General features: G+C 44.8%; 2 protein-coding genes across 5 annotated transcripts in view; both read left to right on the top strand.

The window, feature by feature from the left end:
• Positions 1-99: 99 nt before the first annotated feature.
• Positions 100-16,257, top strand: part of LOC131093844 (serpin B6-like) — a 30,953-nt gene continuing 14,795 nt past the window's right edge. Inside the window, exons 1-9 of one of the 4 annotated variants that reach the window (XR_009115641.1) lie at positions 100-228; positions 2,384-2,477; positions 2,885-3,062; positions 3,949-4,086; positions 4,654-4,771; positions 5,001-5,143; positions 6,723-6,890; positions 7,833-8,908; positions 15,838-15,893. Coding sequence is in view for 1 of the 4 variants with exons in the window: in XM_058041276.1 (XP_057897259.1) it covers positions 2,895-3,062; positions 3,949-4,086; positions 4,654-4,771; positions 5,001-5,143; positions 6,723-6,890; positions 7,833-8,237 (1,140 nt within the window). In the remaining 3 variants the exon portion in view is untranslated. Of the gene's footprint in view, positions 229-2,383; positions 2,497-2,884; positions 3,063-3,948; positions 4,087-4,653; positions 4,772-5,000; positions 5,144-6,722; positions 6,891-7,832; positions 9,112-15,837; positions 15,894-16,257 lie in introns of those variants that run through there. The other 3 variants (XR_009115625.1, XR_009115638.1, XM_058041276.1) reach the window with 3 other exon arrangements.
• LOC131094072 (serpin B6-like) lies at positions 9,669-15,191 on the top strand. Its single transcript, XM_058041566.1, has 8 exons — positions 9,669-9,768; positions 10,099-10,207; positions 10,598-10,775; positions 11,650-11,787; positions 12,406-12,523; positions 12,753-12,895; positions 13,926-14,093; positions 14,769-15,191. Exons 3-8 carry the CDS (start codon positions 10,608-10,610, stop codon positions 15,189-15,191), a joined length of 1,158 nt encoding a protein of 385 aa, XP_057897549.1. The 5' UTR covers positions 9,669-9,768; positions 10,099-10,207; positions 10,598-10,607.

Here is a 16,257-nt window from a genome sequence, read left to right as displayed (position 1 = left end):
ACACGGGCCGTGGCCGGCGGAGCTCAAAGGGGCGGGGAGAGGCGGCTGCCGGGATTCCCTGAGGCGGGGGGCCGCCATTTTTCGGGGAGGGGCTGCGGCGCCTCCTGTTCCCGGCGCCCAAGGGTGAAGCACCTCAGCCTCTGGCTAAATCCCGGGAGGGGCCGGGCGCCCGTCCCTTCCCTCTGCTCGGCTGCGCTTCCGGGAACAGGGAAGGCGGCGGCCGGCGGGGTGAGTGCGGCGGCCGCGTTGCTGCTGCGTTATCCTAAAGGTTCTCTACTGGGAAGCCTGTGCCTGTGTTTTTTAGGGTTTTCTTGTTTGGCGGGTTTTTTGGAAGTTGAGCTGAATGGCGTTGTTTTTACTGTGTTTTCTATTTTGTTTCTTTTTCTTCCCTCTTTCATGACATTCCCTAAACTGCAGCTGCTTCGTGCCAGCTGGAGCCGCGGCGGTGCGCCTGGAGCGCTTCGTGTGGGAGCGCCGGGAGCACCGCGGGGCCAAGCCCGGGGCGGGGGCGGAAGAGGAACTCGTCGCTCCAGGGAGGGCCAAAGCTTTGGCTTTTTGTGCCTCAGCTTGCTGGGACAGTGCCAGGCTCCTCCCTGCCCCTCCCCGCCCCTGCAGAGGCACGGGGGTCAGGAGCCCGGCACTAGCGGGGTCATGACGTTCCCTGCGTCGCAGGGAGAGCTGCGATGCCAAGGCCCTGCAGGTGTTTTAACATCGCTCCCAACTCTCCAAATCCTAAACGAAGCTTTATCCTATAAGGAAGCCTGCTTTGGTTCAGTGCATGGGGAAAAGGGGTGTCTGTGGCACGGACAGGGCTTTGTCCGTGGAGATGGACATGGCCTGGTGCTCATTGCCCCGAGTTCCCTCTGGAGTTGAAAGAGTCAGGTGGAGACTCCTCTGATGTAGCTGACTCGCCGTGGGGAAGTGTCCTTGTTTGCCGGACATTGATCCACATCGTAGGTTTTGTGGGAAGTGTCTCTGGGGTTGCGGGCTGGAGGAGAGCTGCAGCCTGCTGTGGTTTCCCCATGGCGAGGCCCTGCAGTGGTTGTCTACGAATTGATTTACATACAGCCTTTCGGTCCGTAAAGACTGTCCTGAAGCATAGGTGTTGACTGCTGAGAATATACGCTTCAAATTCAGTGTTAGGAACACAAAACCTCCGCACAAGTGTCTCAGTGCTGACCTGCAGAGCATGGGGAGAGCAGAGTAAGGAATGAGTTGCTGTCAGCAAACCCTTTGACCACTGAGGGCTCTGCAGCAGTTTACAATTGAGTAACAAATTTGTATCATGACAAATATATACTTGCAGCATGAGGTTTTTTGTTCCTTAAAGTGTGGTCATTGTATATTGTCTCTGAAACTGTGGATTCCAAATTGTGCATTGTGTCTGATGAGAAGGGTGACTGTAGTTATGTTGCTACTCCTGAGCTGCAGAGAAAGCATAGTTGACTGTGCAGATGTAACTCCTAGCTTTGTGTCCAAGCTGTTGAATGTTGTTTATTATATTTATGAATAGTATTTATTATTTAAATGCCCCTGATTTTCAGGCAGGCAAATAGTGTCAGTTGCATCCTTTTGTCTGTAAATTCTTGCCTTTTGTGGAAGTCCTACAGACGCTTTCTAGAAAATAGAAATTTAAATGTAAATTTCTGCCTCTTGGTGTCACTATTCCTTTGTGTTTTGACCCGGAGGTTAAAAAACCGTATTGCTAGCAATCTGCAGATACTGAGATAGTAGGAAAATTCTGGTCTACATTGTAACCAATGTGAATGCTATGTGTCTCTTCTTTATTCTGTGCAGTGCATAAATTACCCATTCAGACACAATTGGAGGATTGTTTCCATCTAAGCATGCCTGTTTTTTGGTTGTACTCGAAAATTTTCAAGTTATGGGAGAAGAGAAATGAGATTAATTTTCTACTGTTTATAGTAAAGCTGCTAGCAAGGAATTTTCTTGGTTTGAAAAGCATGCATGTGGAAACTTGCTCTTCTCAACTCTCTAAGATGATGAATCAGCAGTATGAATTGGGTGGTGGTTTTGTATATGGTAGCAACATGTCAACACTAGGCCCTGCCTAATGAGAAAAAGAAAAGAGAGATAGTAAATCCTATCAGCATTTATCTTATGATGATTTATGACACTGTGGTTAACTCAGTGTTCTAGTACCTGTTGCTCATTTAATAGGTGTGGTGTTTAATCTCAGATTCACTGCCTGTAGCAGATGAATAGAGTATGACAGTTTATGATTGTGTGCGTTGCCATGTTGCAGGCAATAAAATGGAACTAAAATGAACTTTGATTTTTTTTTTCTTTGTAATACAGCAGGAAATTGCAGTTACCAGTCATGCTGGCAACATAATTTTTTTTATTTCCTCCTTTTATCTAGCAAGCCAAGTCATTCTGCTGATTTCTCCCAGCCTGGCTGGCAGGTTTAAAACCCAGCGTGCATACCCAGGAGCAAGCTGCAGGTACCACTGAAGGTCTGTAGACTTAGAGAAGGTAAGAGTTGGTAATTCTGCTGTTCTGATGTCTAACTTTGTCTCTGATGGTCCAATGAAGGGGAATTATTTACTGTGTGAAGTCAAGAGAAAGTTCTTTCAAGAAGTCCTGAACAAAAAGACGTTGTGCCTGATCACCTCAAAAGAAGTCACACTGGGTAGTTAAGGGATGGAAATTTAGAAGTAGCCTCTAAATTAGTAAAATAACTCAAATCTGTAGTATAGATTTTCAGGTGCTTGTGGCACCACACCAGTCTCCAGTGAGCCGATAATTTTCCAGCCTTTGCTGCCTGGTTTATGCTGGGAAGTGTAGAAGGTATACAAATAACAAATAACTGATTTGTATTCTAATAAATTTGATCATTGTTGTTCTGTGTTTGATGTCCCAGGCTTGGAAGCATGGAAAGCCTCTGTGCAGCAAACAGCACTTTTGCTGTGGACCTGTTAAGAAGGCTGTGTGAGAAGAACAGTGGGCAGAATGTGTTCTTTTCACCATTTAGTATTTCTTCTGCTTTGTCCATGGTTTTGCTGGGTTCAAGAGGTAGCACAGAAGCCCAAATAAGTAAGGTAAGTCAAAATACACTTGGTGGATTGCGTTTGATGGGATCATTTGAGGAAGAGATGTGTCTTCCAGTCTGTGACATGCACTTGTGCTAAACTGTGATTGTCACTGTGGTGTGAGAGAGCAGAGCTCTTCCTCTAGTGTTTGTATAAGGACAATCAGTTTTCATTGATTTTGAAAGGGGACCTTCCTTCATTATGAAATAAGAGTTTCCTGGGTTTTGTTGTGTGGGGATTTTGTGGGTTTTTTTGAGACACATAATCTTTAATCTGTAATTGAGAGATATGTGTTTTGTTTGCTTTTTTTTTTTTAGTTTAGCTTGATCAATTTACAGCTCCATAAAATATTATGTTCTACTTCTTTCTTTGGGCTTAATATCAGACAACATATGTTTTCAAAACATAGCCAGAGACATAAAAATGAAATCCACAGTGACTGAATGTCAAACTGTAAGCATGGTTTACGCTTTTTTGATTTAAACTTGCTTAGGTAGCAGATAGTACTTGTCATGTATTTTACATATGACCAGAAAAAGTTAAGTACAGAATCAGTCCTTTTGGTTCTGTTATTGGGCTCTTTTACAAAGTGAGAGATGAGTAAAAACCTGTATTTTAAAAAAAGTATTTACTATTAATAAAAGTTTCTCAAAAACTTTTGTTGCCATAGTTGGAAATACTCAAAATCCATCTGAACACAGTCCTGGACTATGGGCAGTAGATGTCCCACCATGGGCAGGGCTTTGTAGCAGATTGTCCCCACAGGTCCCTTCCAGACTGAGCCATTCTGTGATCCTGTAGTGCTTGCCTTGAGGGAAGGAAAATCAGAACTGCTGACTCTGCTGCTCCATAATTTATGACTTGTACAAGCACTGCAGATGCTGTCTTTGTGCAGGTGCTTTGTCTGAAGAATGCCCAGGATGCTCACAGTGGGTATCAGTCCCTTCTCTCTGAAATTAATGATCCAAACACCAAATACATCCTGAGAACTGCGAACCGCCTCTATGGAGAAAAGACCTTTGAGTTTCTTCCAGTAAGTAGCCATTAAATTTGTGGCATGTCTTAGCATAATGTAGTTAGTGCCTCTATCCTCTGGAGGTCAAGGCAGGCTTTGGGGTTTGATTTCCAATGTTTCTGTGCTGAGATGCAGGAGTGCAATAGATTCTGCCAGAGTCTGAACTTGGTGGAGAATCTCCTTTAAATAACACGTGCTCTGAATATGGCAAAGCAGGGTAAAGTCCATCAGTGTCTACACTTGAGGCTTCTGCGATGCATTCCTCTCTTTGGCTGTGGGACAAATGGTTGATGTATTTTCTAGCAAAACTCTGATAAACCAACTTATTAAATCATATGTACCTGAAGCATAAAATAGATACAGGGAAAAAAAAAATAACCGTACTACAGTGAATGAGCCATTTAATAAAATTTCCTAATTCAAAGAAGTGGTATAGATCCTAGAAGGAACTTGTCAGTGAGAAGTTTAAGCTAAATGAAGCTGGGGAAGGAAAGCTGGCTGATTTCCTTGGAGAATGCAAGAATCACTTGTGTCTGAAGGGGAGTAAATCTCTTGCTGAAAATCTGTTGTGAATGTCCCTGTTAGTCATTTATAGAGTCCAGTCAGAAATCCTACCATGCTGGCCTGGAACAGATGGACTTCCTGCATGCTTGGGAGGATTCCAGGAAACAAATCAATGTCTGGGTGGAGGAAAGGACTGAAGGTGAGTGCTTTTCCAAGTTGTGTTTAATGGATGCCATTGTGTGGGTAAACACCTAGTTCAGGATATAGGATTGTGAATTCAAACACCTCAAATAGTGAGCTGTTGCTGTACCTGCTACATGATTCTCTTCTCTATTGTTTATTAACTGCAGACCAGAAACTATCTTGGAGAATAATTAGATCCACTTCAGCCTCTTAATTAATGTGTGTTTTTTCTTTGTGTCTTAAAGGCAAAATTCAGAACCTGTTGGCAGAGGGGATTCTGGATTCCCTGACCAGGCTTGTATTAGTGAATGCCATCTACTTCAAAGGCAACTGGGAAGAGCAGTTCAACAAACAGAGTACCACAGAAAGGCCATTCCACATTAATAAGGTATGATGGGCTGAAATGCTGCCAATCGACTGTTAATCTGAAGTAGCCTGAAATGACCACGTTTAGGAAGAAATTAAATCCTTCAGTCAGGGTTGCCTTGGGTGGGATATATGAGATTCTTTCTGTCCCCTCCCTTTCATATGAATACCATCTTTGCTGAGTTTCTCTGAACTTTCACATCCTTATTAGAACCTTTCATGTAGCACAAAGAGAGGTGTGAAAGCTTGTGCATTTAAGTCTTCTTCAGTCAGAACTTCCCTTCAACTTTTCTGCCCCTGAGCCAATCCATGTGAAATGGAAAACAAATTTCCTCTGAAGACCTGTGTTCTCTGCAGCCTTGTTATTAGAAGTAGATCAGTGCTCCTGAGGAGGACTTGGCCCCTGGCATGGGCATGCCGTGGCTGCCACTCAGGATTCCTTGCAGCCCTGGGTTGGCCTCCAGGAGTCACGAACAAGACCTGGTAATGTGCCTTCCTTAACTCACCTGCTTGAAGCAGCCATTGAGGAAAATGGAAGATCTCCTGCCAGTCTGGAAACTGTCTCTCAGTGTGCAGTGGTGAAATAAATCCAGGAAGGCTTTTAAGTGCTACTAGCACTTTTAAATTAGGGAGTGTTACTGTTCACCCCATACTCTGTACAAGAACTTCAGGGACAGGTTTGGTTCCTGACACCTTGTCCTCCGTGAACATTTGGAAATGCAAGGTGTAAGCTGAAACATTAAGCTAGTTATTTTACATGCTGTTCAGTAACAAAGAGTTACTTTGACATCCCAGGAACATTTCCAACATCTTGTGAAATTATTTCTGTGACTTTGGCACTTATTATGGGTCACTGGATGATTTTGTATTGCTTTATGGCTTTCCTTTTGCTTATCGATCCTTTTTATGTGTCACTGCTGTTGCAAAATAATTTCTGCCATATTCTCTCTGGGCATTATTCCAATGGACATTACTTTAATTGCAAAAAGCTGCTTATGTGAAAATATCATGAAGGGAAGAGAGAAAGCAATGAAACTGAGAAGAAGGAAGATAATGATGTAAACGATAGTAGCTGATACTCCATGTGGAAATGGAATAAGATAGCAGGAAATGAAAATGAGAATAGAATCTCTCCCCTTACTACTATCCTCATGACTTTTAAGAATTCATAATAATACTCTTTCTGGATAGTTTAAAGTAGATACATTTAAAAATATTTTGTCGTTTTTATGGTCACACAGAACCATATGGACTAACAATACATACACTGAAATAACTTATTCATGTATTGCAAAGAACAATGCCCCTGCTTATTACTACCTCACTTTACTACTTGTCACTAGTTCTTAAGTTAACAAAAGAGTGAGAACATCAATTTACCTTAAAGGAATATTCCCAAACATTTTTACGTTAAAAATTAAAAAGGAAATCTCAGGATTTTTAGTTATTAACAAAGAAGAGAGTGGTGTCTGTGTTCTGTGGTGTGTGATCAGTTCCATTTGGTCAAATCCTAAAAGGCCATGAGTGACTTGCTGCCTGCTTTGTAATGTGAGACCAGCAGAGAAGCTCAGCACTAACTGTTGGCATCTCTTGATTTCTAGAACGAGACCAAACCTGTGCAGATGATGTTCAAGGAGGCAACTTTTAACATGACCTACATTGGAGACTTGCAGACCAAAATCCTGGAGCTGCCCTATGTGGGAAATGAGCTGAGCATGATCATCCTGCTCCCTGATGCAATCCAGGATGGCTCCACAGGCTTGGAAAGAGTAAGTAGTTGAGCTGAGTGCAAAGAGAGGCTGAATCCTTCCAGGGAAGAAAGTCTGAATTGCACAGAGACCTGCAGTTGAGTTCCAGCGCAATTGTGTCCCTGGTGCTCCAGGCCAGCAGAAATGTCCCTCTCCTGGCTGTCCCCAAAGGGACAGCCCCTGCCATGTCAGTGCTGCTCAGGCTGTGTGCTGCTCCCTTAGGCAGAGGCTCTGGAAGCAGAGCTGGCCCTGCTCAGGGGCAGAGGTCAGCTGTGGTTGTGGGGAAGGCACAGTGTGGTGATGATGGAATGTGGAGAGGGGATGTTGGGTGGGCTCTTTGGAAGTGCTGTGGCTTGTCCTGTAGGTGTTGTGTGCTGAGCAGCTGGCAGGTGGTGTGTGGCTCACTGGCTGGCAAGAGGCTCAGAGGAAAGGGCAGGATCTCCTTTGTGCTGAGGGTAGCATGAGAGTTTGTGCTCTTTGGAACTCTGGACCAGGAGTTTATGAATAAAGTTCTCTAAGACTGACTGCAAAGGGCCTTTGTGAACTCACTGTTTTCATGATGCTGCTGAATGACCTGTGGGATGAGCCTTTTGTAAAGTGATAGAAGAACTGGGTTCAGATTATTTGTGTTCTTGTTAACCGTTCTGTGCCTTTCTGTCCCATAAGTAAAAATTAAAAAAAAAAATCCATGGACAATTTAACATGTTCTGTAGAAGCAAACATTACATGGAGGAGATTGATCCCTATTATAGCTATCAGAAAAAACAGTAGAAAATGATCTTGGCAGGGGCAGAATGCACTAGTGAGAGGTAAAACTTGAAGTTTTGGCTTGAGAAACACTAACCAGGTTAAAAAAGATGCATCTTATGCAATATGTAAACAAATCACATAATCAGTTCATTTGCAAGTATAACTCTGATTCAATTCACATTGTAATTAAGTTAATTTGGAATTTTTCTTCAGCTGGAAAGAGAACTTACATATGAGAAGCTAATAGATTGGATCAATCCTGAAATGATGGACTCTACAAAAGTGAGGGTGTCTTTACCCCGGTTTAAACTAGAAGAAAATTATGATCTGAAACCGCTTCTGAGCAGCATGGGAATGCCTGATGCATTTGATTTGGAGAAGGCAGACTTCTCAGGAATCTCATCTGGTAATGAGCTGGTGCTCTCTGAAGTGGTTCACAAATCCTTTGTGGAAGTCAATGAAGAAGGCACTGAAGCAGCTGCTGCCACAGCAGCAGTGATGATGATGCGCTGTGCAATGATAGTTCCAGATTTTACTGCTGATCATCCCTTCCTCTTCTTCATCCGGCACAACAAAACTTGCAGCATTTTGTTCTGTGGCAGATTTTGCTGTCCCTAAGGAGGAGATGTCTTGGCAGCATAGGTGCCTTCAGACAATAAATTTATATTTCCCTAGAACAAGGTGACTCATTCTGCACTAATTGTCTCTTTCAGCTGTGCCTGATTTTCTTCTGTAGTCTGGATCTTAGGCTTGGCTGGAATAACAGATCTGCTTAGGAAAACAGAGCACGTGCCATGTCCACCCACTCCTGTGCCTGTGTGCTGAGGTCTCCAGGTTCTTGCTGACACAAGAACCATCCCACTTGCTCTGTGAGCGCTTTTTCTGTGCTTGAGTTCACTTGTGGTGTCCAGCAGGCAGAGTCAGGCAGTGAGAGCCCATGGGATTGTTACCTTTGCTTGTGACAAGGCTGGAGCACATTTGTAGCTGCCCTTTCCCTTTACCTTCCAGTCTCCTGCATTGAGTGAGTGCCTTGATACATTGCCTGGAGCTGAAAGGAGTTTTTGGCAGCCTGTTCCAGGTATTGCTGAACATCCTGCATAGATGGGGTCTTTTGGCTAACACCTGGAGCTGCACTTAGGCACGAGTGGGATTGAAAGTGTGCTGTTATCTGAGCTGTCCTGGGTGGTATTGGGGCGAGTACTTTTATTCCTTCACTCCAGGACACTTGGGTTTATTCCCTGTCCCCTGGTTCTGGTCCTTTAAAAAAGAATGAAATAAAAGGGCACATGGTGCCTATGGAGTATTTGAAGGAGAAAGTCTTAATTGCAAAATATTTTTTTTTTTTGCTACTGTTTTATGTTTATCATATTAATATTCTCTGAGACACCATAGTTTACCTGTATAACACCAAAGACAGAGATGTAACCGCTTTCCTTCCACGGGGATGTATGCTGTGGGTCCTGTTGCTGGCACAATAAAAGAAGTGTAAGCTCTGCACGGGTCTGTTTGTCCTTTTTCGGTTGCACACGATGCACGTCCGTGTCGGGCTGTCTGTGACAGAGGCGCTCCCGGCAGGCCCGGCGGGGTTCGCTGTGCCCGGCCCGGCCCGGCCCGGCGGGCGCTGTCTCCTCTCGCGGCTGTCGCGGGCCGGGCAGGGGCAGGGACGCGGCGCAGCGGCCTCGGCCGCGCTGGGGCTGCGCGGGGCGGGCGGGGCCCGGGGCAGCTCCGCGCTGTCCCCGCCCGCGGGGCATCCTGCGGGAACGGGGCGGTGTCGGGGCAGAGGCGGCGATGTTTGCTGGGCTGCCGAAAGCGCGGCGCTTCTCGGGCTGCGAGGGCTGCGGGGCTCGCACGGGCGGTGCAGGGAAGGGGAAGGAAAGCGAAAGCGCCACCGGGGCATTGCTTTAGCTGTTGGCTCGGGAGGTGCCGGTGGTTTTTTTAGCACAGAGCTTGCTAAAAGACCATTGCAGGGCTGCCGTGCCCATTGCGTGTTTGCCGGAGAGAGCTGGCAGCGATATCAGGAATTGCTGTGGGAGGGCAGTGAAGGAAATCCCCAAATTCTGATGTAAACTCCTCCCCCCAGTTGGGCGGGTATAAAAGGCAGCAGCAAATGTGCCAGTTCTGCTTCAAGAAGTGTGGGGAGAGCTGCTGTGTGAGTGAAATGTGTGGGAGTGCGGGGTGTGTCAGTCAGAAGAGGTTAAACGTGGATTTGCCAGCACGAATCCTTCCAATTTCCAGCTATAATGCAATGAATTTTTCTTTTATATTAATGCCATAAAGTTGGAGCAATAAATGAAGTTGTGCGGAGCAAATATCCTTTCTTAATGTGATTTCTATTTGCTTAGTATTGTTGGAGATTTCAGTTTGTTTGGGATTTCTTCTTGTGCTTTTTATCGATTTGTTTGTGGGGTTTCTTTTTCTTATTTTTCAGTAAAGGATGTTTTAGTGACAATGAAATTCTTGCAAGTTTTCTTGCTTTTAGGCAAAGTCCTTCTGCTGACTTCTCCCAGCCTGGCTGGCAGGTTTAAAATCCAGCGTGCCCACTAGAAGCAAGCTGCAGGTACCACTGAAAGTCTGCAGACTTAGAGAAGGTAAGAGTTGGTAATTCTGCTGTTCTGATGTCTAACTTTGGCTCTGGTGGTCCAATAAATGGAAATTATTTGGTATGTGATGTCAAGAGAAACTTCCTTCTGTATGTCCTCACCAAAAAGCTGTAGTGCCTGATCACCTCAAAAGAAGTCACAAAAAGTGTAGGTATGGGATTGAAATTTAGAAGCAGGCACTAAACTGATAAAGTAACTCAAATCTGTAGTATGCAATTTCAGGTGCTTGTAGCACCACATCAGTCTCCAGTGAGCCGATAATTTTCCAGCCTTTGCTGCCTGGTTTATGCTGGGAAGTGTAGAAGGTATGCAAATAACAAATAACAGATTTGTATTCAAATAAATTTGATCATTGTTGTTCTGTGTTTGATGTCCCAGGCTTGGAAGCATGGAAAGCCTCTGTGCAGCAAACAGCACTTTTGCTGTGGACCTGTTAAGAAGGCTGTGTGAGAAGAACAATGGGCAGAATGTGTCCTTTTCACCATTTAGTATTTCTTCTGCTTTGTCCATGGTTTTGCTGGGTTCAAGAGGTAGCACTGAAGCTCAAATTCGTAAGGTAGGTCAAAATCAAGTTGATTGGATTGCATTTGATGGGATCATTTGAGGAAGAGATGTATCTTCCAGTCTGTGACATGCACTTGTGCTAAACAGTGATTGTCACTGTGGTGTGAGAGAGCAGAGCTCTTCCTCTGGGGTGTGTGTGCAAAGAGGACCTGTTTTCTTTGGTTTTTTAATGTGAGCTTTGTTAAGTACATAATGAAGAAGTTTCTGGATTTAATATGGGCGAGTTTTTTCTGTCATATTTCAGACTGATGTTCTTTAAAATGTAATTAGAATGTACTGGGAATTGTGTTTATTGCCCAATAGGTGGCTACATAAATTATTTTCTTATCCTTGCTCTCTTGGGCTTATTATCATGTGATACACATTCTGAAAATGGAGCCAAGCACAATAAAATATTTTCAAAATCCCACAGTCTATATTTCAGACAGTAAGTGCATCTTGATTTATTTCTTTTTAAAAAGTTCTTCAGGTAGCAAATATCTCTTGACTTGTCTGTTATGTAGAAAGTGACAATATTAAGTACAGAACCAGTCCTGTTGGTTTGGATGTTTGCTTCCATTGCAAAGTAGGAGAGGACTGTAAACTCATATCATGTTTCCATGTACTTTATAAAAATATCTGGGAAATCTATGTTGTTGCTATAGTTTTAGATACTCCAAATCCATCTGGACACATTCTGAGCTTCCAGCTCTAGGTGTCCCTGCTTGGGCAGGGCTTTGTAGCAGATTGTCCACAGGTCCCTTCCAGACTGGGCCATTCTGTGATCCTGTAGCGCTTGCCTTGAGGGATGGAAAATCAGGGCTCCCGATTCTGCTGCTCCCCAATTTATGACTTGTACAAGCCCTGCAGATGCTGTCTTTGTGCAGGTGCTTTGTCTGAAGAATGCCCAGGATGCTCACAATGGGTATCAGTCCCTTCTCTCTGAAATTAATGATCCAAACACCAAATACATCCTGAGAACTGCGAACCGCCTCTATGGAGAAAAGACCTTGGAGTTTCTTCCAGTAAGTAGCCATTAAATTCGTGGCATGTCTTAGCATAATGTAGTTAGTGCCTCTATCCTCTGGAGGTCAAGGCAGGCTTTGGGGTTTGATTTCCAATGTTTCTGTGCTGAGATGCAGGAGTGCAATAGATTCTGCCAGAGCCTGGTATGTAAATCTTGTAGAGAAGCTCTTTTTAAATTATTTGTGTTCTGTATGGACAAGTGATGCTAAGCAGGGTAAAATCCATCAGTCTTTTCTCTTGAGGGTTCTGTGATCCATTAATCTCTTTGGCTGTGGGACAAATGGTCGATGTATCCCTTAGCAGAAATCTCTTAAAGTAATTTATAAAATTATAAGTGATTTCCATGAAGCAGAAAATAAAAACAAGAACACCCTTCCCACCATCCTTGTCTATGAAGTGTAGGAGTTTGTAGTACAGTGCATAAGCCATAACAATATTGATTATTTGTTTAAAGAAGTGGAATAACTCCTAGTAGGATCATGTCAGCCTGAACATTAGTGGCTCTGTATGAAGCAGGGAAGGAAAGCTGGCTGATTTCCTTGGAGCATGCAAGAATCATCTGTGTCTGAAGGGGAGTAAATCTCTTGCTGAAAATCTGTTGTGAATGTCCCTGTTAGTCTTTTATAGAGTCCAGTCAGAAATCCTACCATGCTGGCCTGGAACAGATGGACTTCCTGCATGCTTGGGAGGATTCCAGGAAACAAATCAATGTCTGGGTGGAGGAAAGTACTGAAGGTGAGTGCTTTTCCAAGTTGTGTTTAATGGATGCCATTGTGTGGGTAAACACCTAGTTCAGGATATAGGATTGTGAATTCAAACACCTCAAATAGTGAGCTGTTGCTGTGCCTGGTACATAATTCTCTTCTCTGTTGTGTAACAAATGGAGACATGATACTATCTTGGAGAACAATTAGATCCATGTCAACCTCTTAATTAATGTGTGTTTTTTCTTTGTGTCTTAAAGGTAAAATTCAGAACCTGTTGGCAGAGGGGACTCTTAATTCCCTGACCAGGCTTGTGTTGGTGAATGCCATCTATTTCAAAGGCAACTGGGAAGAGCAGTTCAACAAAGCAAGTACCAGAGAGTGGCCATTCCACATTAATAAGGTATGATGGGCTAAAATGCTGACAGTGCCCTGTTAGGTGGATGTTGTCTGAAATGACCACCTTTAAGAAGAAATGACATCTTTCAATCAGGGGTCCCTTGGATAGGCTGTGTGAGATTCCTTATTCCCCCTCCCTTTCACAGGAAGTTTCTCTTTGCTGAGTTTCTCTGAACTTTCACATCCTTATTAGAAACTTTCATGTAGCACAAAGAGAGATGTGAAAGCTTGTGCATTTAAATCTACTTCAGTCGGAACTTCCCTTCAACTTTTCTGCCCCTGAGCCAATCCATGTGAAATGGAAAACAAATTTCCTCTGAAGACCTGTGTTCTCTGCAGCCTTGTTTTTAGAAGCAGATCAGTGCTCCTGTGGAGGACTTGGCCCCTGGCATGGGCAGGCCGTGGCTGCCCCTCAGGATTCCTTGCAGCCCTGGGTTGGCCTCCAGGAGTCACGAACAAGACCTGGTGATGTGCCTTGCTTAACTCACCTGCTTGAAGCAGCCATTGTGGAAAATGGAAGATCTCCTGCCAGTCTGGAAACTGTCCCTCCCTGCAGTGGTGAAATGAATCCAGGAATATTTGAATGTGCTGAGATAACTTCTAAATAAGGGAATGTTGCTGCTTACCCCAAGAGTACCTCCAACAGCATTTCAGAGACTGTTGTTGGAATGACTAGGCTCCTGCCACCTTGGTCTCTCCCTGCTGGAATGTGTTGAAAAAGATGGCAGGAGAATCCAGAAACACTGTTGCATTTTGTATTCCCTGCAGCTGTGCAAGCTTAGAACTAGCTTTCAAGACGCATCACCAAAAGGATATAGGGCTGATGAATAATCTGCTTTTGAGTTGTGGTGGAATATCATGCACTGTATGCACCTCATGCTCTCCAAAAGACAGTGGTAGGGCTGCCCTCTGTGGTGTGTGATCAGTTCCATTTGGTCAAATCCTAAAAGGCCATGAGTAATTTGCTGCCTGCTTTGTAGTGTGAGACCAGCAGAGAAGCTCAGCACTAACTGTTGGCATCTCTTGATTTCTAGAACGAGACCAAACCTGTGCAGATGATGTTCAAGGAGGCAACTTTTAACATGACCTACATTGGAGACTTGCAGACCAAAATCCTGGAGCTGCCCTATGTGGGAAATGAGCTGAGCATGATCATCCTGCTCCCTGATGCAATCCAGGATGGCTCCACAGGCTTGGAAAGAGTAAGTAGTTGAGCTGAGTGCAAAGAGAGGCTGAATCCTTCCAGGGAAGAAAGTCTGAATTGCACAGAGACCTGCAGTTGAGTTCCAGCGCAATTGTGTCCCTGGTGCTCCAGGCCAGCAGAAATGTCCCTCTCCTGGCTGTCCCCAAAGGGACAGCCCCTGCCATGTCAGTGCTGCTCAGGCTGTGTGCTGCTCCCTTGGGCAGAGGCTCTGGAAGCAGAGCTGGCCCTGCTCAGGGGCAGAGGTCAGCTGTGGTTGTGGGGAAGGCACAGTGTGGTGATGATGGAATGTGGAGAGGGGATGTTGGGTGGGCTCTTTGGAAGTGCTGTGGCTTGTCCTGTAGGTGTTGTGTGCTGAGCAGCTGGCAGGTGGTGTGTGGCTCACTGGCTGGCAAGAGGCTCAGGGGAAAGGGCAGGATCTCCTTTGTGCTGAGGGTAGCATGAGAGTTTGGACTCTTTGGACCTCTGGACCAGGAGTTTATTACCAAGGCTTCTTGAGTCATTTATTCCCCAATTAAAAACGAAATGAAAACCCCCAGTCTTCATGCTTAATCCACAGGAAAAGAAAGATGCATGTTATGTGCTGTGTGAATAAAGACACAGAAATCACTACTTTGGCTCTGTAATATGGTCTCAATTGTCATTGTAATTAAGTAAATTTGGAATTTTTCTTCAGCTGGAAAGAGAACTTACACTTGAGAAGCTGATGGGTTGGATCAGTCCAGAAATGATGAGTTCTACAGAGGTGAAGGTGTATTTACCCAGATTTAAACTGGAAGAAAATTATGATCTGAAACCTATTTTAAGAAGCATGGGAATGCCTGATGCATTTGAGTCAGGGAAGGCAGACTTTTCAGGAATGTCACTTGTCATCTCTCCTGGTAATGAGCTGGTGCTCTCTGAAGTGGTTCACAAATCCTTTGTGGAAGTCAATGAAGAAGGCACTGAAGCAGCTGCTGCCACAGCTATGCTGTTCTGTGAGGGCTCTGAAATAATAATGTCCATTCCAGAATTTACTGCTGATCATCCCTTCCTCTTCTTCATCCGACACAACAAAACTTGCAGCATTTTATTCTGTGGCAGATTTTGCTGTCCCTAAGGAGGAGATGTCTTGACGGCATAGGTGCCTTCAGACAATAAATTTATATTTCCCTAGAACAAGGTGGCTCATTCTGCACCAATTGTTTCTTTCAGCTATGCCTGCTCTTCTTCCATAGTTTTCATCTTAGGCTTGGCTGGAATAACAGATCTGCTTAGGAAAACAGAGCACGTGCCATGTCCAACCCCTCCTGTACCTGTGTGCTGAGGTCTCCAGGTTCTTGCTGACACAAGAACCATCCCACTTGCTCTGTGAGTGCTTTTTCTGTGCATGAGTTCACTTGTGGTGTCAGCAGGCCGAGTCAGGCAGTGAGAGCCCATGGGATTGTTACTTTTGCTTGTGACAAGGCTGGAGCACATTTGTAGCTGCCCTTGCCTTTTACCTTCCAGTCTCCTGCATTGAGTGCCTTGATACATTGCCTGGAGGTGAAAGGAGTTTTTGGCAGCCTGTTCCAGGTATTGCTGAACATCCTGCATAGATGGTGGCTTTTGGCTAACAGCTGGAGCCGCACTTAGGCAAGGGTGGGAATGAACGTTCGCTGTTATAAAAGATGTCCCATGGTGGTATTTGGGGCAAGTACCTTTGTTACATCACCCCAGGAGACTTGGGTTTATTCCTGTCCCCTGGTTCTGGTCATGTAACAAAGAATGAAATAAAAGGGCAGATGGTGGCTATGGAATATTTGAAGGAGAAAGTTTTAATTTCAAAATATAATTTTTTTTGCTACTGTTTTATGTTTATCATTATAATATTCTCTGAGACACCATAGTTTACCTGTATAACACCAAAGACAGAGATGTAACCGCTTTCCTTCCACGGGGATGTATGTTGTGGGTCCTGTTGCTGGAACAATAAAAGAAGTGTAAGCTCTGCACGGGTCTGTTTGTCCTTTTTCGGTTGCACACGATGCACGTCCGTGTCGGGCTGTCTGTGACAGAGGCGCTCCCGGCAGGCCCGGCGGGGTTCGCTGTGCCCGGCCCGGCCCGGCCCGGCGGGCGCTGTCTCCTCTCGCGGCTGTCGCGGGCCGGGCAGGGGCAGGGACGCGGCGCAGCGGCCTCGGCCGCGC

Source organism: Melospiza georgiana, chromosome 1 (genome assembly GCF_028018845.1).
Source record: "Melospiza georgiana isolate bMelGeo1 chromosome 1, bMelGeo1.pri, whole genome shotgun sequence".
NCBI classification, from domain to species: domain Eukaryota; kingdom Metazoa; phylum Chordata; class Aves; order Passeriformes; family Passerellidae; genus Melospiza; species Melospiza georgiana.
The sequence above is the reverse complement of the archived record's forward strand: the minus strand, read 5'-3'. Positions and strand labels throughout refer to the sequence as shown.

Bases quoted from the DNA above. Each gene is read 5' to 3' on its own strand.
- LOC131094072 (XM_058041566.1), top strand. From the start codon at position 10,608: ATGGAAAGCCTCTGTGCAGCAAACAGCACTTTTGCTGTGGACCTGTTA. The intron at 12,524-12,752 runs GTGAGTGCTTTT...TGTGTCTTAAAG, and splicing joins GGTGGAGGAAAGTACTGAAG to GTAAAATTCAGAACCTGTTG. The intron at 12,896-13,925 runs GTATGATGGGCT...CTTGATTTCTAG, and splicing joins GGCCATTCCACATTAATAAG to AACGAGACCAAACCTGTGCA.